The sequence below is a fragment of the Adiantum capillus-veneris genome, chromosome 13 (assembly GCF_014529385.1).
Source record: "Adiantum capillus-veneris isolate H3 chromosome 13, ASM1452938v2, whole genome shotgun sequence".
Lineage (NCBI taxonomy): Eukaryota > Viridiplantae > Streptophyta > Polypodiopsida > Polypodiales > Pteridaceae > Adiantum > Adiantum capillus-veneris.
In genome coordinates, this window is record NC_140943.1 from 123,100,328 (window position 1) to 123,125,664 (window position 25,337).

Here is a 25,337-nt window from a genome sequence, read left to right on the forward strand (position 1 = left end):
AGAGAGAGAGATTACGCTTATCGTCGCCACTTTGCTATCCCTGGTACATTGCAATCTTCCAAGAGGGCCTGATTGCAGACGTGATTGCATTTGAAGAAAGGCCTTTCCTTCCCATATGGTGAAAGCATCTGAGTGCTTCCTTGCCACAACCATGTAAAGAGAGGTCTTTGCTTCGTATTGGTTAAAAAAACCTAGAGCTTCCTTGCCACAGCCATGTTGGGCATATACAGCAATCAATGTGCTTCAAGAGACATCCCAGAAAGGATGCCTATCAAGAACTTACATGCTTTTGGTGAGGGCAGCACATTCTGCATACATATCGAGCAACCCTTGTCTAACAATCTCATCATGTAGATTCAACAAGAGTATCATCCGCAAGAAGAAAGTGGAGAGAGAAAGCAAGAAAGAGAAAGAGAAAGTTTGTTACTGTTCATCAAAGCATGTTTCCCTTATTTTTAATTGGTACCGCCTCTAGTATGTTACGATCACGATGCCCCATTATTTGTCCATGTACCTCGCAAAAGAACCATAAAAAGAATTAGAATTTGTAGAAATTGATAATATGGATCATTTGGAATATGTTTAATTTTAAATGTTATTCCGTTTTATGTTTGGAAAAAAGAAACATGCAAGTATCCTTGCATTGGGGAGTTTGCACAATCCTTCCCAATTTTTATAATATGAGGGAATGTGCCATTCCCACGGTAGCGTGCAATTTTCAGTGCGTTTATTTCACTGCGTCAGTAGTAATGAGCATAGAATTCATAGTATTTTACGTACCCTTCTGTTTCGACATTCATTTGTCGATTGTCATAACGAACACGATGATGTTGGTTAAAGCTTTGTGAATGAGTTTGCCGACATGATGCTTGTCTACTCCTATTGGTATATCTTGCAATCTCGTCGTGGATTCTCATTTATGTGAAGGCGTTGTGTAAGGTCACATACTTTCAAAGAGCTAAATATATTGGAGGAAGTGTTTGGAGAGAAATGTTCCCTTAAACGAGGGCATAACTTCGTCGCAACGCCCAAGAGACTTTGTCTGAAGAGAAACTCTCACCTCACTTACTGATCTAAAATTTCTCTCATGGGCAAGACGGTCAGGCAATCTTCATTCAATGGTGATATACCATTCACATAAATCTTGTAGCATCATTTGGCAGCTTTGGATGGAGTTTTTGCAACTATTACCCACAAATTAATCAAGAACCGTTGCAGCAACACAATCCATCCCTAAATTTGTGGATCATGTAGGAATCCAATATTATGATTTCCCGCATTTCCACCTTGGAATGTTTACTATTGTATGGCAATCAGGACATACCCTCAAGTTTTTGCCTACCCGGATGGTTGTGCTTGAGGAGTGCTTATGAGCCCAGAGGCTATGGCTAGTTTCTTTGAATGCCCACAACTATGATCTCCTTTGTCTTTAGCAACTATGGTATTGGAATGTTGATACTCAACCCTTCTCTTGGCTGCATTTAAGGATTTAAGTTTAGCATAGACATCATATGATCATGGATGGATGTCATCTCCCAACCAGGAAGGAATGTACTTGATTCTCAACCTCAATGTAAGCCTTGGCTGGCTTTTTCTATGCTTCGGAGAACCTTCTCCTGCCTTGTATTTTTGTTGCATCCTTATCCATACCTGCATTGGCATAGATGCTAGACATCAATGTATAAGCAGTTGTACAACTACCTTTATCGGGCACCATATTGAAGCAGCGGTCTCCTAATTTCACATCATTATGAGTATTACAAGAGCCAAGCGAGGAGGTCTATCCGATAATAATATCAAGAAAAAATGGTTTACTTTCCATTAGATCCTCTACTTCCTTTAAAAGTATTGCTCTACCAGGGACATCCAACATAGAATTATAGTGCTCTAGGGTAGGTTCTAAGTTATGGTCCTGCCGTATGGACTTGAAATGTCGGCATGGCTCCTCAACCTTGCCTACATGACTGCAAGCAGAGAAAAAATTGTTGAAAGGCACATCATTTGGCTTGAGCCCATGCTCTAAAAGTAACCAGAAGCTAAGGAGAAATTGCTATGTACAGCACAGCCAACAATTATCGCACTCCATGCAACAACATTTCTTAGTAGCAACAACTACAATAGCAAGTGAGCATCCTCTAAAGCAACTGCATACATATTTACATTGTGCTACCTATATGGAAATTAGATTCATGCCCCTTATTGATTACCTTTGCATGAATCGATTCTCCATGTTTTAAAGCTATATGTTGGTACAAGCGTTTATCGTAAAAATGAATGTAACCCTATCTGGCTCTATTCCTCTCTGCACCATCCCTTCAAATCATTCAAGAGACTCCTCACCCTGTCTATTGTGTGCATAACTAGCAATCAAGGCACTCCATGACACACAATCTTTGTAAGGCAATCTATCAAATATTGCACAAGCCTCTTCCATGTTGTCGCACTTGCCATCCATGTCAACATGGAAGCTACCAATAAATGGGTCGATATCTAGGCCCCTTCTGATAACTTGGTCATGTACCCATTTGCCCTGCTCTACAACTGCAATTCTAGAGCATGCTTTGAAAAGCACAACAATGTTGACTTCATTCAATTGAAGACCCTCCCACTCCATTTGCTTTGCACAATGAAGTGCTTCCTCTGCTTGATCATGATGTGCATACCCTGTGATCACTATAGTCCATGTTACAACATTTTTGTGTGGAAATCTACTAAAGAGAACTTGGGCAACATCAAGCTTTTGGGCCTTCAAATACATGTCAACCAATGTACCGTCAAAAAAACCATCTTACTCAAAACCATTCATGACAGTATGAGCATGCACCTACATGCCAGTCACTAAAGTGATTCACATGCTTTAAGAACTATTACATATGAAGACCATATGCCAATATCTCGAGTTGAGCATCTCATGATAAAGAGCAACAGCTTGATCCTTTTCATAGAGCCTAGCATGGGCCGAAATAATGTCACTCCATGTAGAAGCAGCAAGTTTTTCTAAAATTCTAAAAAATTGATTAGCTTAGGCAAGATCGCCAAAGGATGCATGCATGCAAATCAAGGAATTTTCCAATGTAATATTTGTTGCCAGCATTTTGTATTAGGAAATTCTGAAGTGCTTCTCTAGCCGAGTGGTTACGCATACAGATCTGAAGCTGACTATGAAATTCAATAAGGAGCCCTAGGTGATCCAAGCTACTATCAAGGTCAAGAAGGAGTGGAAATGACCCTCTTCCTCTTACATCCACTAGCAAGGAACTACAAGGGAAGCATGCATCATTTTAGCATGCAAATATATTGATGTTCTCGAGCAACCAAAACTAACTTGATTCACATGAAAAGAAAGAGGCTTCCAAAAGTCCGTTTGGGTGGGCTTTGTACGAGCTTGGGGTTTATTGTGATTACCATGCATATCAATTAAAGCATTGGCTGCATGTTTCTATAACAACCCTTGACTAGCAATCACATCGTAAATTTTCTCACCCATTTGAAGATCTCGTATAAGGCCACGAGCCTCAAAATGGAAGTGTAGGTGATTGCAATTAGACACAAGCTTTCCATTTGCATCTAGTAAAAGCAGCTCATAGTTTCCTCGCCACGACCAGGTTGACCATATCTTGCAATCCACTCACTCCAAGAGATGACAGCCTAGAGAGGAACCCCATTAAAAACTTCTTGTGCTATCGTGACAGCGCCACATTTGGTATACATATAGATCAAAGCACCGCCAAGCATGGCATCTTGCTTCAATAGCCCCTAGCTAGAAATCTCATCATGAATTAAGAAATCATACATGAACCAACATGCTCCAAGAGAGAAAATCTAGAAAAGGATGCCCATCAAGAACTTTGAGTGCTTTGATGAAGAGTGCTCCACATTTCACAGAATTTCAAAGCTGATGTAGACATCTCCTTTTGTTTCTGCATCAAATTGTTTGTGGGTTGGTCCCAAGTTTTAAGAGCTCTTCCATGTCCAAGATAAAAGGGCATGAGTTTCCACGGAGCCTCAAGAAGCTGAAGAGAAGCCAATGATGGTAGGGCCTCCCATCAAGATGCTACATAGCCGTATCGATTGATATGATAAGACCCAAACTAAGCACCCTCTAGCATAGGATGCATACACATCCAGCTCATCCTGCTTGCCATTGTATTGTACTCTTGCTGCAATATCTCTGTCAAAATTGAGCACTATACCTGATGCATTCAATGACTTCGTGTATTAGGAAACGATGATGCCCATGTTGCAACAGCTAGGTCTTTTTCATTGAACCTGGCATGGGCCAAAATAATGGCACCCTAGCTAGAAGTAGCAAGTTTTTCTAAAATTTTGAAAATTTGATAAGCTTGGTCAAGATTCCCAAAGCATGCAGGCATGCAAATCAAGGAATTTGCCAATGTATTATTTATTGCTAGATCATTTTGTAATATGAACTTCTGAAGTGCTTCTCCAGCTGAGTGGTTGCACTCATCTATATAGCTCTAAAGCTGACTCTAAAGCTCATTAAGGATCCATGGGTGATCCAATTTATTATCAAGGTCAAGAAGAAGGGGAAACGACCCTCTCCATCTTCCATCCACTCGCAAGGAACTACAAGGGAAGCATGCATCATTTCAGCATGCAAATATATTGATGTTCTCGGGCAACTAAAACTAACCTAATCACGTGAAAAGAAAGAGGCTTCGAGAATTCCATTTGGGTGGGGATTTGTACGAGCTTGGGGTTTATTGTGATTGCCATGGGATGCATACAGACACTTCATTTGGCATACATATCAAAAGCATTGCCCAGATGTTTCTATGATAGCCCTTGACCAGCAATCACATCGTAAATTCTCTCACCCATTTGAAGATCTTGATTGAAGCATCGGTGATTGCGATTAGAGATAGGAAGGTGTTGCATCTAGTAAAATAGCTCAGAGCTTCCTTACCAATGACTAGGTTGACCATATCCTAGAATCCACTCATTCCAAGAGATGAAGGCCTAGAGAGGATCCCCATCAAAAACTTATTGTGCTATCGTGACAGCACCACATTTGGCATACATATAGATCAAAGCACTTCCAAGCATGGCATCTTGCTCCGATAGCCCCTAGTTAGCAATCTCATCGTGAATTAAAAAATCATACATGAATAATCAACACACTCCAAGAGACAATCTCAAAAATGATGCCCATCAAGAACTTTGTGTGCTTTGATGAAGAGTACTCTGCATTCCACAGAACTTTAGAACTAATGTAGGCATCTCCTTTTGCTTCTACATCAAATTGTCTATGGGTTGGTCCCAGGTTTTAAGAGTTGTGCCATGTCCAAGATAGAAGGTTGTGAGTCTTCATGGAGCCTCAAGAAGTTCAAGATAAGCCAACAATGGCAAGGCCTTCCATCAAGATGCCACATAGCCATAGCGACTGATACGATAAGACCCAAATTGAGCACACTATGGTGTAGGATACCTACACTTCCAGCTTGTCCTGCTTGCCATTATATTCAACCCTTGCTACAATATCCCTGCCATAATTGAGCACTATCCTTTTGTGTATCAGGAAACAATGTTGCCGATGTTGCAACAGCTTGGTCTTTTTCACTGAGCCTGGCATGGGCCAAAATAATGGCACCCCAGCTAGAAGCAGCAAGTTTTTGTAAAATTCTGAAAATTTGATTAGCTTGGGCAAGATCCCAAAGGATGCATGCATGTGAATCAATGAATTTGCCAATGTAATATTTGTTACCATATCATTTTGTAAAATGAGCTTTTGAAGTGATTTTCTAGTTGAGTGGTTACGCTCATCTATATAGCTCTGAAGTCCATTAAAGAGCCCTGGGTGATGCAAGCTATTATTAGAGTCAAGGAGGAGTGGAAATGCTCCTCCACTTCCTTCCGCTGGCAAGGAACTGCAAGGGAAGCATGAATCATTTTAGCATGAAAATATATTGATGTTCCTAGGCAATCAAAACTAACCTGATTGACGTGAAAAGAAAGAGGAAACATGCATCATTTCAGCATGCAAATTTATTGATGTTCCTAGGCAATCAAAACTAACCTAATTCGCATGAAAAGAAAGAGGCTTTTAAAATTCCATTTGGGTGGGTCTTTGTACAAGCTCTGGGTTTACTATGATTCTCTCAAAAAAGGCCCATCAAGAACTTCATGTGCTTTGATGCAAAGTGCTCCATATTCCACAAAATTTCAAAACTAATGTAGGCATCTTCTTTTGTTTTTACATCAAATTGTATGTGGGATGGTCCCAAGTTTTAAGAGCTTTGCCATGTCCAAGACAGAAGGTCACGAGTCTCCACAAAGCCTTGAGAAGCTGAAGAGAAGCCAACCTCCCATGAAGATGCTACATAGCCATAGTGACTGGTACGATAAGACCCAAACTGAGCACCCTCTAGCATAGGATGCATACACATCCAACTTGTCTTGGTTGCCATTGTATTCAACCCTTGCTGCAATATATTTGCCAAAATTGAGCACTATCCCTGATGCATTCAATGACTTCATGTATTAGGAAACGATGTTGCAACCGGTTGGTCTTTTTCACTGAGCCTGGCATGGGCCAAAATAATGCCACCCCGGATAGAAACAATAGTGTTTTCTAAAATTCTAAAAATTTGATTAGCTCAAGCAAGATTCCAACGGATGCATGCATGCAAATCAAGGAATTTGCTAATGTAATATTTATTGCAAGTTCATTTTGTAATATGAACTTTTGAAGTTATTCTCCAGCTAAGTGGTTACACTCATCTATACAGCTCTGAAGTTGACTTTGAAGCTCATTAAGGAGCTTTGGGTGATCCAAACTATTAAACAACCCTCCCCCACTTCCATCTTCTGGCAAGGAACTGCAGGGAAGCATGCATCATTTCAGCATGCAAATATACTTATGTTCCTAGTCAATTGAAACTCGGAGGGGGGGGGGGGGGGTCACTTAATAACTATGTGACTATCACATGAGTGCAATAGAAGGGATTATTAAATTTCATTTTTTCTCACATTTTCACATACGAAAGGGTCCCAAAAAATGGAAATGGGGAAAAAATCTACAGATTGAATAGGAAAAGGGTGTATTTTATCTATCAAAAATTCACAGATAAGGAGCTTTAAAAATAGTCCTTGAACAAACACGATATACACAATTTATACATAGTGACCCCCCCCAAGAATTGAAACTAATTTGATTCACCTGAAAAGAAAGAGGCTTCTAGAATTCTATTTAGGTAGGGCTTTGTACGAGCTCAGGGTTCACTTTGATTGCCATGGGATGCATATGGACACCTCATTTGGCATACATAATAATCAAAGCATTGCCAACATGTTTATGCAACATCCCTTTATCGACAATCACATCTTGAATTCTCTCACCCATTTGAAGATCTCATATAAGGCCACAAGCAAATCATACATGAATCAACACATTCCAAGAGACAATTTAAAAAACAATGCCCATCAAGAACTTCGTGTGCTTTGAGGAAGAGGGCTTTGCATTCCACATAATTTCAAAATTAATGTAGGCATCTCCTTTTGCTTCAGCATCAAATTGTATGTGGGTTGGTCCTAGGTTTTAAGAGCTCTACCATGTCTAAGACACAAGGTCATGAGTCTCCATGGAGCCTCAAGAAGCTGAAGAGAAGACAAGGATGGCACGGCCGCCCATCAAGATGCTACATAGCCATAGAAACTAGTACGATAAGACTCGGACATAACACCCTCCGGTATAGGATGCATACACATCAAGCTTGTCCTGCTTGCCATTGTATTCAACCTTGCTCCAATATCTCTACCAAAATTGAGCATTGTCTCCCTGATGGATTCAATGACTCTGCCTATGAGGAAACGATGTTGCCGATGTTGATGCCAGCATAGTTATCATTGTGATGCCATCTCTCTTGCGACGAGTCAAACTCAACAGTAAAAATGATGGGCCCGTGTGCTTCATGTGCAATATCTGTGAAGAAGAATAAACAGAGGAGTTTCGAAAGAGGCCCTCAAACAGACCTTTAGGGGTGGGAAGAGGAGGTGTTGGTTGTGCATTGGTGAGCACAGTGGGGCTCAAAAACAGGCAATGCCATCACCATGGTATGCTGGGGAATTGAGGATGCCTATCGACATGCAAAACTTGAAGGAAGTGTTGAAGGAGACTTGGGAAAATAATGGATTGGGGATGTTGGAGCAGAGGGAGATGGGTTGTACATATCGCGTTTAATCGGAACTAGCATGAAAGAATGAGTCTGCCAAGAATGCATCTAGCCACGTTGAGAGTACGTTTGAGTTGGTCTGGAGCATAGACAGAGGCATCCTCATCATTTGCAAAGTTCACATTCCCTATTGCACCCCACTCAAAATTGATTGCTTTCTTGCAGCATGAAGAGAACAACCACCACCTAAAGCAAGGAAAGGCATGCTAACATGCAGAACACGAAGGAAGTGTTGAAGGAGGCCTGGACAAAGTGTTTGCGATGACTACTGCAATTAAAAAAGCAAGCCCTATCTACGATAAAAAAAGCATGAGCTGTTATAGATAACAATGTTGTCGTTACAAAATCCCAGCCACGTGGACGAACTTCCAGTAGGATTTTTGAATATATGTATATGCTAACAAAGTAAAGATACATAGGGATGCATTAGTGAAAGGGAATACTTGTGCCCATCATAAAAAGAAAACACCATACACAAGTATGGTGTGGAGCTGATACTGTTATCCAGATTGTCAAGAATATCATAGGGAACGTGCCCTTTCCTTGTTCCTTTTGGTGTTGGAGGGAGACTTATCCTTCTCATCCAATGATGGGGGACGTTCCTATTATACAAATATCATAGTTTCACAAGAAAGATTTTGTTACCTTTAATTTTTTGTACAATTTTAAGACCCTTGTTAATGTAGATGCATGCCATCATGCGGCTTACCTTCCATGTACACTTTTTTTAAACATTTTATCGTGTACAAAGAGGCTCGTCATATAGAGCTAGTGTAGGCATCTCATTTGGCATCATGCATGACATCACAGAGTCTATCTGGTCTTTGTCGTCATCCTCATCTTCATTCTTTTCACCCTCATGATCCTCTTCCTTCTCAGGCTGCCTCGGTGGTGACTCAATTGTCTTCCTATTTAGTTGTTGTAGGAGTTCTTGGTTGTGCTAGTTTATAAGCTCAATGGAGTTTTCCATGAGACCATGCAACTAGTCACCATTCACCTAGATTCCCTCCTCATGCAGTGCCTTCATGCTTTCCATCACTTGGAGTAGTGCCACCATATTGAAATATTATATACAATCCTTGGCCTTGGTAGTCTCCTTCTATGCTACTCCTTTTTGCTTCTCTGCCTCCTTTTGAGCTTGGCCACCTACTTCTTAAACTTTCTCTCTGTCTTGGCCCACTTCTTCCTCTTGGCCTCCCAACTCTCCTCTTGATAGACTTTGAGTTGCTCCTCTAGTATTGCTCTTTATTTTTCCAGCTGTTTGTTTCTTCATACCAGGTCCTCCATCTCTTCCTTGAGCTTGGAACCAGAAGATCCTTCAGTGGCTGCTTTGAACAGGTACTCCACTTGGAGGGTTTGCCTGTTTATGGCCACCGTGCTTTCCTTGAGTCTTGCATCCATTTCCTTGGCTGGTTCCATTTCCTCTTCTTGGACGGTGACGGGAGCAAAGCGAACCCCGAACCCCGACAGCCTCTAAAACACCGGGGACCGAATGGCGCACCTCGAGCCTATCATGGTAAAGCAAACAGGGGGCACCACCTAGCTTCAGCGGCTAGGACGCAAACAACACACCACCATAACAAAGTTTTCATCCAAGAGAGATGGATGCTTGGGAGTAATGATGAAAAGGAAAGGAAATGAGATCAAGTGAGAGAGAGAGAGAGAGAGTGAGGGAGGGGGTATAGCGGCTTAGTACTTAGGCATCACATATACACAAGCTTACTCCACATATACACAAGCTTACTCCAAAACACAAGACTAGGTGGCGATTCCGCACACCTCACATGGGCAAAACATTGCAAGAAAACATACTCACAAAACCTCAAGCTTTATTTAGAGTATTAGGCGATGAAATGGGGAGCATAGGGTAGGGGAATGAGAAGGGAGAGAGTGGTAGAGCACATGGCGGATAGGTGGGAGTTGATGGCGAAGACTCGCACGAGGATTATGGCCATCATCCTTCATTTAGTTGCCCTTCATCTTCCATAGCCAAGGGCGTAGAGGTCATGCTCAAGACAAGCATGGTGATTGCGGTGATGGTGATGGTGTGGGTGTGTGTGTGTGCACTAGGCACACACAGTGCATAGTGTGTTCTTTGGTGATGTTGTGTGTCCTTAGTGTGATGGTGACCCCTCTTTATATAGGGGAGGAGGGGGGAGAAATTCTAGAATTTAGAAATGAAGAAATCATTATCTACATAGGCCATGTGACTGTGGGCCCCACTTGTCTGGCTGTGTGTATATGTGCCAGAACAGCAGTCTCATGAGAGAGAGACTAAGAGAGAGAAGTGGGTTGATGAAAAAAAGTGAGAGGTGACATGGAGAATAAAGTAATTACAAGAGGGGAGAGAGGGGAGTGTGTTCAGAGGTGAATCTGTGTGCAGATGTGTGTGAACACAAGAAAAATCAGGTAACCACCGGGTGGGGATGGGTCTGTGGGCACCTTTTTCAGTGAAACTGAGTGTGTGTGAGTGTGGGGGAGGTTATTTAGCTACAAGACAAGAGACATGGCGCCCTTTAGAGAGAGAGGGGGATATTTGGGTCATGGGATATGATAGGAGAGAGAAAGAGGGGGTGGGGTATACTATTTTGGAAGATAGGGTAAGTTGCATGTGATTTAGGGTGCATTATTGGTGAGTTATAATGCATTATTGGTGAGAGATGGGGTAGCTTGAGGGGAGAGAGAAAGGAGAAAGGACAAGGGGAAGAGAGAGGGGGTTGACCTTTTGAGTGGAGGAGAGGAAAAGGGACACCCGACGGGGCAACAATGAAGAAAAAGGAGGCAAGGTGGGGATGGGCTACCCCGCAGGCATGAGGTGGCCTATTTTACCTTTCTTATATATTTACATAATCATACTTTATTTTTTTCTTACTTTTTCCAATGCCTTTTATCACTTCCTCCATAAGAGGGGGTTTTCATGGGGTGGGGACGAGAGAAGAGGGGTATGGGAGCTTGGCCTGTGAAAAGCCCCCATCAACGGTTATCACTAGAATCCTACCAAAAGGTAATCCATAAGGCTCCTCCAAGGCTTTGGTTCTTAGAGCTACAGCTGGCTGTGAGATTTGTGCATGATGTTCTTCCCATGTTTGCATTAGCCTTAGTTCATTTTGTTCCAGCTGATGCTCCTGCTTCATTTTATCTTAGTGGCTTGGTTTTTCTTGTGATGCACTAGGGGGAGCCATGATCTTTCCTATCAAATCCTTCATACTATCTCTAGCCGTCTCTCTAAGTTGGCTCATTCCACCCTTCTTCAGGTTATGTGATAGTGTTAGTGCTCCCTTTTGAGCAGTGACCTAGGATGTGTTGGTGGTCTCCTAGCTTTTGCTTGGCCCTAAAGGTTTCACCCTAGGTTGTGTCTGGCTTGTCTTTTTTGCTCCCATCTTTTTGTTTTTGGACCCTGACCCTGAGCTCTTTTCTGCATCTCTGAGGCTTCGGGGCCTCTTATAGTTTGCCTCATTTTTCTTGGTCTACTTGTAGAGTTCTTGCCAGATGGGAGCACATGTGTATAGTTTTTGTCCCTTGTCCTTAATGGTTGCCATCTGAGTGTTCATGGCCTTTGCTAGCATCTTGACCCAGTCACACTTCCCCTCATCAAAGACCCTTGCAACTTCCATGAACACATGTTCAGACAAATACTTTTCATCTTTATTTAAGCACACTTCCAAAAGAGCCACAAGCCCTCCACCATTGAAGCTCATGTCAAGAATCCTACCATTATCAATAGAATCATTAGTGTGATGATGCATGAGTAGTGGTTCTTAATTGCTAGTCGCCCTCTCCTTCCTTTTACTTCTCCATCTATCTTTGTTCAAACCATTTGTAGCTTGCCATGTCGACGTTCTCATGTGAACCTTATGTTTCCTAGTTGGTCTTTTTTCATCGATGATGAGCTCTTGTCATTACACCCTCTCTTGGCATGTCCACGTGTGGCCTTCTATGGTCTACTTCTCCTGGGGCTTTCCTTAGCCCCAGGTCTTCTTGTAGGCCCTAGTCTAAATTATCTTGGTATGAGGCTTTAGTCACTTCCTGATCCCGGGATCGAGCGTAATACTTTCTAATTTTTTCCATGTTTACTCGTTCGGGACGTTCTAGTCCCTGAACAACTCATAGGGTCTAGCCAAGCTCATGGTGAGACTTTTCTTCTTTCCATTTATTTTCCTAGTGAACCATAGCACTAGCTCACCTTGCTTGAACCTTATCTTCTTTAATCTTTTATCATGGTAAGATTTCATTTGCTTTATGTTGCCATCAAGACCTTTGATAATGCTCGTCTAGCTTCTCTAGCTCTAGCAGCCTGCTTTGAAGTTTTGCTTCTGAATTGAGTTGATGTTGGACTGAGGTACGTAGTGCTGGGATGGTGAACTCAGATGGCACAATGGCTTATTGACCAAATGCCATACGAAAGGGTGTCTGCTTGGTTGTGACTTGAATTCTATCCTATTTTCCCATAACGCTAAGTATAAATGCATGTCCTAGGATCCTTGCACTGATGTTTGATGCAAATCACCTTTGTTAATGCCTCTACAATTTCATTCAAAAAATAGGTACCCTCGTCATTGACTAACTCCAACATGTAGCAGTATACCTGGTAATAATGTGTTTGTAAAGAAAACTGGCTATCTTTTTGGCAATGTTATTTGTGGGTGCTTTAGTCTTGACCCATTTGCTGACATAGTCAGCTGTTGCCACTATGCACTTGTATTTCCCCATGTTTTTGAAGGGTCATTCAAAAAATGGTGCAGAACACCTCTGTTAATGCCTCTACAATTTCATTCAAAAAATGGGTATCGTGGTCATTGAGTAACTCCAACGGGTAGCCATCCCTGGTAATAATGTGTTCATAAATAAAAGTGGCTATCTTTTTGGCTGTGTTATTTGTGGGTGATTTAGCCTTGACCCATTTGGTGACATAGTCAGTTGCTGCCCTTGTATCTCCCCATATTGTTGAAGGGTCCCATGAAATCTATACCCCATTTCATGAAAGGCACCGGAGGCTGACTGGGCTATAATGGCCCCATGTTACTGGGTAGTGGTCTCCCCATTCGTTGACATGCATCACATCCTTTGGCCCATTCCTAGGAATCCTTGAATAAGGACTTTCACCAATAACAAGCTTGCAATAGTTTTTGTGATGTCACTTCCCTTGACATATGCCCTCCTAAACCCCCCTCACAAGCCTCCTCTAGTAGTTGCACTCTTTATACCACTGGTATGCATCTCCTAAGGACTCTATCCTTTCCGAATCGATACAATGCTCTTGTTGCCCAAGTGAAGGTTCTGACTTGCATAATTAGAGCATGTTTCTTTTTGTTGGACCAACCAGTCGGTAATTCTCATGTTTGTAAGAAACTGACATTTTTGAATCTTCTTTAGTCCTCAATCTTGAATAGACCCGCATCAGGAAATTTATCCTCCATGCTCTCTCCTCTGTCAACTAGTGCATATCTGGATAGAATCTACACCAAAGTGACTTTTTCCTTGCTTACAAATGATTATCAATTCAAATCCTAGTAGCAGTAGCATCCGCCTGAATAGATTGCCCTGAATGACCACCTTATTGATTAAATGTAGAAGCACCTGGTGATCAGCATAAAACACAAAGAAATTTCCCAGTAAGTAATGCCTGAATTTTTGGACAGCAGACACCACTCCAAGAGCCTCCCTCTTCGTGGTGGTGTAGGCTTGTTCTGCCACCTGGGAAAATCTCCTACTTGCGAAGTATATTGGAAAATCTAATTCTCCTTTAGGTTGTGCCAATATAGCTCCTAGTGCTAGTCCTAATGCAGCCACATGAACATGGAAGATATGATCCCACTTCGGTTGCTGCAGGATTGGTTTTTGTGAGATGATATCCTTAATGGCTTGATACCCTTCGTGGCATTCTCGTCCCCAATAGAAAATGGCATCTTTCTTGGTCAAGGCATACATGGGTGTTGGCGATTCTGATAACTTCTCCACGAATCTTCTGTAGAAGTTGACGTATCCCAAGAAGCTTGCAATTTCATTTGCACTAGTGGGGGCCATTGCTTCCTAGATTGCTTTGTTCTTATCTTCCACCATTTCAATCCCTCTCTTCAACACCACATGTCAGAATAGAATTCCTTTGTATGCTTCAAACACACACTGGTATGGATTCAAGCAAGCCCTATTTTCTCGACATCATTCAAACATAAGTTGCAAACATTTCATATGTTGATTCGTGCTTGAATACATTGTGAAGTCATCAACAAAAATGGCCATGAATTTCTGTAGATATTTAGCAAATCTGGATGTTGCTAGTGCATTACATAATCTGAATGGCAACATTTTCCTCTATCTTCCCTAGCTAAGTTAATTTGATTGTATCCATCCATGAAGCTCTACATTTCATACCCAACTACTTGATCTAGCATTGTATTTGTAAAGGGTAAAGGGAATGTTTTTTTAATAATTTTTTTCATTTAGCTTGTTGAAATCTACACAGATTCTCAGCTTCCATTCTTCTTCAAGACCACTATGATGGGAAATAGTCAATCACTGCTTTTCACCTTGGCAATCAATCCAGATCTCAACAACATATCTATCTCTTCCATTACTTTTCTTGCATAATTGGGATTCACTCTAATACTTTTGCATCCTAATTGGCCTAGCATCCATCTTTAGTGGGATTTTGTGTTGACACACCTTGGGGTCAATGCCTTTCAGTTCAGAGTGGTCCCAAGTGAACACATATTTGAATTCCATAAACAGTGTCATGAGTGCTTTTCCGAATTGATATGGCTGTTTTTCATTGATTCTCACTGTTTATTTTCTTCAGTCCCGATTTCCATGTCTTTCGCCTCATCCCCAGTCACTTCCTTGCTAATTTTCTTTTGCACTGGTATGGTGCCATCTTCTTCTTCCTTGAAGTGTGCTAGGCACCTTCCCTCCCTACTGGTTTGCCAGCTTCAAATCAACAATTTCCTATTTAATGTGGCCATTGGGACAATACTACTGGTATCCAGCTTCCTCCACAACTCCTAGGCCTCTATCAAGAAGATGTTTCCTAGTCTCTGGCTCCCTGGAATACTTGTAGATGATGTTGAAACAGTAATCTTTTTATTACTCATTTGCATTGTCAACTCATCTATGCTCCAATCATGTGTCTCTCATATCGTCGCTCTTGGTTAGGGCCTTCCTAGCAACAGGACGTATGAGTCCCCTACCTCGCGTACCAAGAACGAAGCTTCAATCTTGACCCCTCCAATCATGTGTCTCTCATGTCTTCGCTCTTGGTTAGGGCCTTCCTAGCAACAAAACGTATGAGTCCCCTACCTCGAGTACCAAGAACAAAGCTCCAATCTTGACCCCTCCCACCTTGATTGGTACATTTTCTACCATTCCAAAGGGATATGAGATTGTCTCATTTGCCATCCTTGGTTTGAATGGGGTTGATTTGACTTTTAATTTAAAGTTCTTACTAACCCTTTTCGACATGATGTTTACCCCAGCTCCTCCATCCCGGAGTTTTTCTATCCACTGTTTTCAATGTTTCTTGATCTTGCGTTCTATCAGCACCATTGGGGCTTGGTTATCGCGTATTCTCGTCTTGTTAATTTTGTTGGCTGACTTGAAGCCCTCCTTTTCCAATAATTTGTCAGTTGTTGGCACCTCCTAAACGAGCTTGGCTATTTCCAAGGAAAGTTTTGTAATTCTTTCAAAAATATACTTCCATAGGGAGCCTTTTGGTTCCTCGTCTCATTGATGTTTCGTGGCAGTTTTGATCTCATGATTGTCCTCTTCAAATACTTGTTGAATTGCTAACTTAACTTGGATTGTGTTTTCCCTTCCTGGCCCAAACCATTGTTCCCTTTGCTTTTGAAGGTACAATGGTACCTCTTATTTTTTGCATTTTAAATTAATCTCTTCATATTAAGATGGTCTTTTTCAAAGGTCTCTTATTATTTGGGTTGTCTCTTTCTTCAATGCCTGCCAGATTTTTATTGGTGGTTTTGTTTTTGTCACTTTGTTTGACTGTTCTCTTGTTTTTTATATGGTCACTACAACCACCTTAGATGCGAGTAAATTTATGATGGGATTGTTAGTTTTTTGAGGATCCAATGGCTTCGTGCATTCTCTAGCAAAGTGGCCCTCTTTCCCACCCTTCCAACAATCAAATTTCCTAGGGGGTGGTCTCGAGTATGGTCTCGGCATCATTTATGCTTGTTGTCGTAGTGCTTCTTGCCTTGTCGCAAGTGCAACCAACCTTATTGTTGGGGTCGAGAGCATGATTGGGCACTCCTCCCATTCATGTCCTTTGTGCTCACATTAGTCACACTTTATGCAATCACTGGTTGTATGATTGCTCTCTCGATGATGAATACACCATGCTTCCCCCTTCTTTGGCATCTTGCTTTGTACTCCTAACATCTCATGTACCCTCTTTCTAAGTCTTTTGAGTTCCTCCTCCCAACCCTTTTTCTTGTAATGTTTGCTAGCTGGTTTATCATCTGAACTGTTGGTATCCTCCAATCAATCTGTTGGAGTCACCTGAACTGGTATCTTTTTTTTGCTTCTTTGCCCCTTTTTGCTCCATCTTCATAGCTCTTTGAACTAACTCTTTAAAAGTGCATGTAGGGTGGGTGATCTTTGACCTTGCCACCTCTTTCAATGATGTCCCATTGAGCAACCAAGCCCTAAGACTCTTGTGCCCTGGTGGTGAAGATAATTGTGTGGCTAAATATTTAATTTCCTCCAAAAATTTCTTGACTCGCGTATTCTTCTGTTTGATTCTCGTTAACACTGAGCAACTCCTCATCAATCTTCTCGTCCTTGAAACATTGAACAAATGGTTTGGACAATGATTTGAACGTCAACAATTGCTATGGTGGGTAATTGAAGTACCGTGTTTGGGATGCTCCCCTTAATGTTTGAAGGAAGCACACCCTCTAGCTTTGGGTATTTCTCTCAGGACTACCCAACTCTCAAATTCTTGAAGGTGCACCTGAGGGTCCCTACTTTTTTTCCTTTGAACTCAAGAATTTTCAGTCAAAGATCCTTAGTCACTTGTCTGGCCAAATTTATGTCTGGTGCTTTGGGTTGTCCGAGGGATTGTGCTCCCACGTTTTCATCAGCAGCCTCTGGTTAAAAATGGTCATCTTGATCCAAGGTGACCATGTATGCTTCTCCTATTTCCTCTGTTGCTTTTCTCTTGGATCTGCCTAGAGTCTTTTTTTAGTTACTATTTCTTGCCCTCTCTTCTATGTGATCTTATATAGTTGGTGCTCTTTTTAAGAGCCTTCTCATCATGATCACTAATGTTATCTTTCAGACACATTAGGACATTGAAACAAACTTGACTACATTGGGTTAGCCAACTTTGACTAGAAAACGAGAAAAATGACGAAAATGACGAAAATGGCGTTTAAGCCCTTCCTGCCTGCGTACTCGCGCTCGTACGGTGTGGGGACACGTCCTGTCACCATCGACCACTGTCAAAACATACAAAGAATTCATTATGTTAGATTTTTAAAACCCCTAAACCCTAAACTATCAAACCTAAAGAGCAATGAGAAAACACTTACAAAATCGGCCTCAAATGATGCCCACCCGCCGCTCCCCAAGTGGTGCGAGCTCCCTGCCTCTACTCGTGCTTTGGTTGCCTCCTTTTGTTGCTTCCACTTGTCAGGATTCTCGCGCGTTGCTTTCTTCGCATTCTTCCAATCTTCTTTGGCCAGCCAATCTGGTATGTTCCACCCATGCTTCATTGCCTTTTGCACTTCAGAACGCTTGTGCTTGCAGTATTCGCGCATTCGAACCTTCATCAGGTCTTCATTGAAGCAGTCATCCCGTGTTGACACGAGAAACTCGTCATGCAGCATGCCGATGACTCTGTCTTTTAATTCACTTGGTACTTCACTCCAAGTGTTTAGTATGTAGTGTCTAAACACCTGAGAGCAAAGACTCTGCATGCGTGAGATCACCTTCTTGCCTTCATCATCCAAGATGATGCTGCCACTGAAGTCGACGGAGTAAGGCAAGCCCTCTCGCCAGTGATGCGTGAACCTGGGTGTCCCGACAGGGGTCTCTAGCGGTGTGTTGACGATGGGGGTACGGACGTCAGGTGTCTCCACTAGAGTGTGGGGCCCGAAGTGAGGAGTGTCGACTAGGGTGACTCTCAGAGGAGTAGGTAGTGGTGTGTAGCTAGGAACGGCCGTTAGCCGCGCAAAACCTGGCGTAGATGGCGATGTCGTGGCTGGTGTGGGGGTGGGCAAAGAAGGGAAAGGTAAAGAGCCTCATCGAACACGAAGCGGTATCGAGGCATCGGCGGCGGCATCCCCACAACAACCGTCGTCGCCATCACTAGAGCGTCGGTGCCTAGACGAGTGTGAAGATCGTCTCGTTGACATCGAAGCTTCAAAGCGTGTTGAATGCTCCGAAACAAAGGGAGATGCTAAAGGAGTAGGAAAGCGTGACGGTGCTCTAGAGCGATGACGATCCTTGTACCACTGCCTCTACTGGGGTGACAAAGAAGAAAGAAACTCATCATCATCCATACCTGCATTAAACACCCGAACATTTAATCTTAAAATTGAATGAATGGAGAAGAAAACATGGACAAGTAGAGAGAGAGAGAGAGAGAGAGAGAGAGAGAGAGAGGACTCATAAAGGGGGAGGGATTTTTTGTGTAGAGAGATTTCATTGAAGTTCTTGTGAATTTGTAAAAGCATTGAGCTCCGGGTGCGACGGAGACTGAAGTTGCAATCACGAAGGTGATCCGTCTCTGCTCATAGATGTTGCTCGCCCCACCGCTAGATCTAGTTGATCGGGTGAAAGAGACGCTAAGAAGCAGTACTAGTGCTTATTAGCGTCTCTTTAACCCGATCAACTAGATATAGCGGTGGGACGAGCAGCATCTATGAGAAGAGACATATCACTTCCTTCGCGATTGCAGCTTCAGTCTCCATCGCACTCGGAGCGCAGTGCTCGTCGTCCCTGCTTGTGAGAACATACCTAGAGCATACGTACCTGGAGTGAACACAATGACGATTAAATACAATGATGCAATGACGCATATAGACAAGAATGGATAAAAAGCCACGTGAATACAATATATATATAAAACGAAGCAAAATTATTCAAATACAATATTTATGGCTTTAAGAGGTCTCTCTCTCATCCTCTCATAGCTCAACATAACTTCCTATATCTATATGGAGCTCTCCGTTTAGACAGGTGTCCTCCGTTTCATTTTGTAGATCCTCTGCATGCACCCCATAGAGAGTAGCAGCTTGATGCTCGTTTGGCACCACCTCAGCGGCTTTCGACTGAGCATCTTTTCCGATCTCCTCCATTGATGCCGCTGTGATTGGCACATGGTAGCCCTCACACGTCCGCTTGTTTGAAGCCCTGCATCTATACACGTGACAATAGATAAGCTTGAGAAAAACCAAGATTTACAGTGTTTGAGTTTGAGTGTAAATCACTTAAGTATTTTGTTAGTCCGGGATAGTCATGCATGGTCCACATTAGAATGCCTCTGATCAAAGCATTCTGTTGACCTGTGTGTCAGATCATATCCACCACTTCTATGCCAATCCACAATTGTTGTAGCTCTTCCAATAGTGGACAAAGATACACATCCATATTCTTCACTTTATACCGCCCCTGCACAATCAAGCTTAGCCATAGGTACCCCTTCTTGGTAGTCAACCACGGGGGAATGTTGTAGTTGACGATGACAATGGGCCATACACTGTAAGATGTTGATCTTTGACCAAATGGATTTACGCCATCCATAGCCAGGCTAGGCGCAAATTTCGAGCTTCCTTGGCAAAATCTGACCATGTTCCGTCTATATGTTTTCTAGTTGTGCAATCTGCAGGAATCCGTAGCACACCATCCGAAGATTTATTCTCCTCATGCCACGATGCTAGGGCGGCCATGGACTTACATTCGAAGAAATGCTTGATGTGAGGAAGCAGAGAAAAATGTCCCAAAACCTTTTGTGGAATTTTTGTTCCGTGGAGATCTACTCGATATCTCTCGAAATCACATTTTGGACACTTCTCCATGTCTATGTATTCCCCTCTGAAAAGAATGCAGTCATTAGGACAAGCGTGAATCAAATTGTAATCCATCCACAAGTTTCACAAGATCTTTCTTGCTTCCTCTCTGGAATCTGGCATCACATTATCAGCTCGCAGTATGTGCTCTTTGAGCATCTACACAGCGAAAAAAATGCGGTACAATTGTCGAAGTAATCTATCATATCATTATACATCTAGAGTTTTTTTATTAAAGTAAACACATTGTAATAGATCACCTGAAAAGCGTTGTGACGCTAGTGTCACTCCATCCAAACTTTGCCTGCATGTTGAGAAGAACCAGGAGCACCTTCAATCTAAACACACGTGCTCCATCATACAATGGTGTATCGGCTTCACTTTTCATATCATCATAAATAGGCCTATCTGAATCCATGATCGTCTCGATCATTTCATCGATCTCGGGCTCAAACATTGCCTCGTTGGGAATGTGGTCTGCATGATCATCCTCCGAGCTATCAGAGGCTACATCTTGTGGCCTCACGTATGCTGCTTGACCAAAGCACCTGTGAACACGTCTATTGGGTTGCAAGATTGCTGCTTGTTGGCCAGCGTCAGAGTCCGACGAGTTATAATTGGCAACAACTCGATCTTTAGTAGATGGATTGAACTCGCCAAATTTGCGATCGTGCTGCAAAGAAACGCGTCTTGTCTGTCGCACAGCATGCTTGCATTGATTACAAGGACATAAGATCCTTGTTGAGAGATAGGTGTTTCGGTTGAATGGCCCCACATCCTCGTCACTACTCATAATGAGGGTGAAAACCTTATAACCTGGACATAAATTTAATCTTCATCCTCCGTCTTTTATCTCTCTCTCTCTCTCTCTCTCTCTCTCTCTCTCTCTCTCTCTCTCTCTCTCTCTCTCTCTTTGTTCACACTGCTCTCTTTGTTCACACTGTAAACTACCTCACATTCTCTAGTCATGTCCAATCCCCGCACACCTCGGTCTAGAGGTGCACGGAGATCAAAACCATCGGGTTATAATCTAGACTTTATTGGTCAATGCCTATATTTGTGGGTACGAGAAATCTACACACCCACGTCTACATGATAGTGCATGTAGTGGACAAAATCCCTTTGCCTCTTCTCTAGCTGTAGCATTTCACAGCATCTTAACATCTCTTCACAGTAGATCTTTGTTCGAGGGATTACTTAGCGCATTACATGTTGGCCTCCAATCTGAGTATCATGCCATTGAAAGCTTTCCAACTTGAGGTCGCATCCGTAGAGAGGAAGAGAGGGATCACCGTTCGTCTAACTCTAATTTTTTTACTATAATCCCGAAGGTAGATTCCAATATAAAAACTCAATCCAAAATCTAATCTTAAATCTAACCTAATTGAACATGTGGTGATTTATGGCTCATTGAATATGGTTAGTGTGTGAGTTAATAGGTGTCAGATTCTTATGGGAATATACATATTGTTGTGTAACTAGTGTTTGCTCTTTGGGCAAAGCGCGCCTTCATTGACATGCACTAAAATCTAACCTAAATCTAATCTAATCTTAAATCAAACATAAATTTAGATCTAATCTAATCTTAAACTCAAAATAAACCTATATCTAATCTTATCTTAGATCTAACTTAAACCTAAATGTAATCTAACTTAAATCTAAATTTAATATAGTTAATTTTAAATGTTGTCTTAATCTTAAATCTAAATCTAATTTAATATTAAACTCAACATAAACCTAAATCTAATCCAATCTTAAATCTTAAACCTAAATGTAATATAACTTAAATCTAACATAGCTAGCTAATCTTTAATATTTTCCTAATTTTAAATTAAACATAATTTTAATCTAACTTAAATCTAAATCTAACATAATCTTAAACTCAACATAAACATAAATCTAAATGTAATCTAACCGAATCTAATTTAAATCTTAACCTAATCTCTCTCTCTCTTTGGTTTTTTATTCTCTCTCTCTCTTTGTTTTCTCCCCTTATCTCTCTCTCTTTCGTCTTCTCCCCCTCTCTCTCTCTTTGGTTTTTTATTCTCTCTTTCTCTTTGTTTTCTCCTCTCTCTCTCTCTCTCTCTCTCTCTCTCTTTGTTTTATATCTTTCTCTCTTTACACTCTCTCTTTCTCTCTCTCTCTCAAAGACACAATGTGTGTATGAGAGAGAGAGAGAGAGGGGGAGAGAGAGAAAGAGGGGAAGGGAACATGAGAGAGAGGAGAGGAAAGGAGCATACATGGCTCTCCTTCCTCTCCTCGGGTATGTGTGTGTGTGTGTGTGTGTGTGTGTGTGTGTTGGGGGGGGGGGGGGAGAAAGAGAGAGAGAGAGAGGGAGAGCGCGGGTTACCTCTTCGCTTGAGCGCCAAAAACTCAGATATGATATCTGAGTTTTCGAGCGCTCTCGGTTTATTTTTTTACCCCTGTCAGCATCGCTATATGCTTCGCTATGTAACAAATAAAATAGCGACGCCCATAGCGATGCCGTGGATTTTCACTTTTGTGCGTCACACTGCGAGCGTCGCTATTGTGAAGTACCTCTTGTAGTGGATCGTGTCTTTTCGAGAAATAATCTAAAAGGATAGGGAAACATGTTTTGGATTTCTTGACTAGAAACAACACATATAAATTGCTAAATCTCGGATAATGCACTAAACTTTGAATGGTGTATAGATGCTACTTCAATTTAACATACGTTTTGGTTCATATAAAAGTTCGGATGTTTATATTTGGTCTTTGGATCATACTTCTCCTCTTTTGGCTAAGATATATGGAACTTTTGGTAGTTTTCAGGGTAGTGGTGAAATTATTGACCCAAGTCGATGCTCTGCTTTGCATTCTAGAAGTAGAAAATTTGTAAAAATATATATGACCGGCTCTTGGCTTAGTACTGGAGCTTAATTACTCTTAGTTTTGGATGATTTCTTGGGTTTCTTGACCATCTAAGATTATGGACTTCATGGAAAAATGATATGAGCATACTAACTTACATGATATGCAGCTATATACTCGTCTTTAAATGATATGATTTTGAAAGCTGTTGTTGACTCTTAAATCCTACTTCAATGATGATGGTTTGGCAAGATAATGGGATAAGTTTATGGCCTGAAAATTTAGAAAAATGAGTTCTTCTAGGTACATAATACAGTTTTTTCAAATCGCTTTTAAAGGAAAGTTAACGACTAACTTGGATTTTTAAACTTGAAAAGTAATTATAAATGAATTACAATTTGTAAAATACTTACTATGCCAATTGAATCAGAAGGGGTGATCGCCTTTTCACACTTAGAGAATTCACACACATATAAAACATGTCTAAGCTAGTAGTTTACGTTAAAATAATTTAAGTAGGACTTCATATGGATGCAGGTGAGAATGCTATCTTTACTTAAAAGTAATTATGGTGGTAACTATGAGTACTCGCTTTATTGGGAAGCTTAGCAAGAATTTCATTATTCTTAATCTCAAGGTTACAACTGCTAGATTTGTTTGCTTATTTCCATGTCCTCTTGATGGAAGCACTACCTATGCCTCCACAATCTTTGAAAACTAATCCAAAATAAGGTCTTGGAAGCTTCAAACCACTCAATCTCATGAATTATGATTGATTTAATAATGTTTACGATGCTCTGGTAAATAATATATGAGGTGCAATGTAAAATATAGGTGTGTGGCGTGGCTGTTATGCCAACCCAAAGTCACATTTAGCCAATGGGAAGTCAAAAGTGACAAACCTTTAACCAATACTAAAATAAACCCTTGGTACAATCCAAAATAATATTTGAGAGGGATGTTTCTCTTCATGTGTGGAGCAAAGGTTTTGCTACCCTTAGTTGCTTGTCATCGAGATTCGGGAAAAACTACAAAAACTTGTGTGCATGGTAATTTTTTTTATTTTTTTTGTAACACCGCACTTTTTTGTGTGTGGTGATACAATAAGCATTTGTGGGTGCTATCAGAGTCGCTTCGCCGCACTCGAACCCATGACCCGGGTCACAAAAGGCAAGTACTCAACCAAAGCTAGCTCCTTTGGACCAAGTAAATCTTTCTTTCTTTTTGGCAAAACTCAAAATTGTGAGTGATTATATTACAATAGATTACAAATTAGCCTCAAGATCAGGCCGAGCCTTGAGGGATAGAGGGTTACAACTGAGCTTAGTTACAAGTACCTAGTAGCTAGCTATTACGCATGGCACGACTACATGGCGAGGGATGCCCTAAGCCAATCATCTGGACTGTACCATAATTATCTACTTGCTTTCTTGTACAATCTCAAAGAAGCTATCCACCAAGAGGTCGTTATCAAAGACACGACAGTTCCTGGCCTTCTAGATGCTACTAAAGAAGCAATATCTGACAGCTTGAGTATAAATAAGTAGTGCAAAAAACTTTGAAATTGTATGCCACCAAGGCTTTGTATCCATTTGCACATCTTTCCGGCAAGGCCTCTAATAGCCGAGCATTCCATGAAAAGGTGGCAGAGGTCTTCGCTAGTTAATCTGCACCCCGAAACATCTCTCGGGTCCGATACCATGCGCTTGGATCTTGATGCATGCTGGCAAGGCCCCCAAAGTACTTTACACAAAAATATCTTCATAAATTGATCCCACTGCGGATTCTAGATGTTCTTCGTGACCTCTACCCATCGAACCTCAGACCATTGCTTCTTCCACTGCTTGTTTAAAGGGCCGAACCAATTAGCCTCATGGATTAACATTTGGTAAATGCCCTTGGTATGGGGTTTAGAAATCGACTACTCATGGGCCATTTCCAAGCTTTCCACTCAAAAGTAGATTCACATATCGACATGAGAACCTGGTCCAGGCCTTCTACAACCCTGTTGACAAGTAGCTTCTCGTTGTCATTGAGTTGAATTTGGGCAACCACCTGGTCATAGGATTTCTAGAACTTGATATTACTATCCCAGAAGTGGCTGGGCCGTTGCAGTCCTTTAGTGTATATCCTTCTTGCAATTTCACTCCAATAAGGGTTCAAGAAAATCCGAGCAACTTTAGACGGTCAGGGGGACCAGTGTGAGATGGAGTTCTAGAAGTATCTAGAAACTTCACCCCATTCCAGTGCCCCTATTGCTCTATTGCATTTTTGCACCAGCTCTCCCCTG

The 25,337-nt window shown here is 41.6% G+C and overlaps 1 protein-coding gene and 2 pseudogenes across 1 annotated transcript; all 3 read right to left on the reverse strand.

Moving 5' to 3' along the window:
- Positions 1 to 2,320: 2,320 nt before the first annotated feature.
- Positions 2,321 to 2,758, reverse strand: LOC147444800 (pentatricopeptide repeat-containing protein At2g33680-like). The gene has a single exon (XM_086528147.1). It carries the CDS (start codon positions 2,756 to 2,758, stop codon positions 2,321 to 2,323), a length of 438 nt encoding a protein of 145 aa, XP_086384273.1.
- A 1,196-nt stretch (positions 2,759 to 3,954) lies between these two features.
- LOC147444801 (uncharacterized) lies at positions 3,955 to 12,902 on the reverse strand (annotated as a pseudogene).
- A 4,763-nt stretch (positions 12,903 to 17,665) lies between these two features.
- Positions 17,666 to 24,406, reverse strand: LOC147444802 (uncharacterized; annotated as a pseudogene).
- Between the last annotated feature and the right edge of the window lie 931 nt (positions 24,407 to 25,337).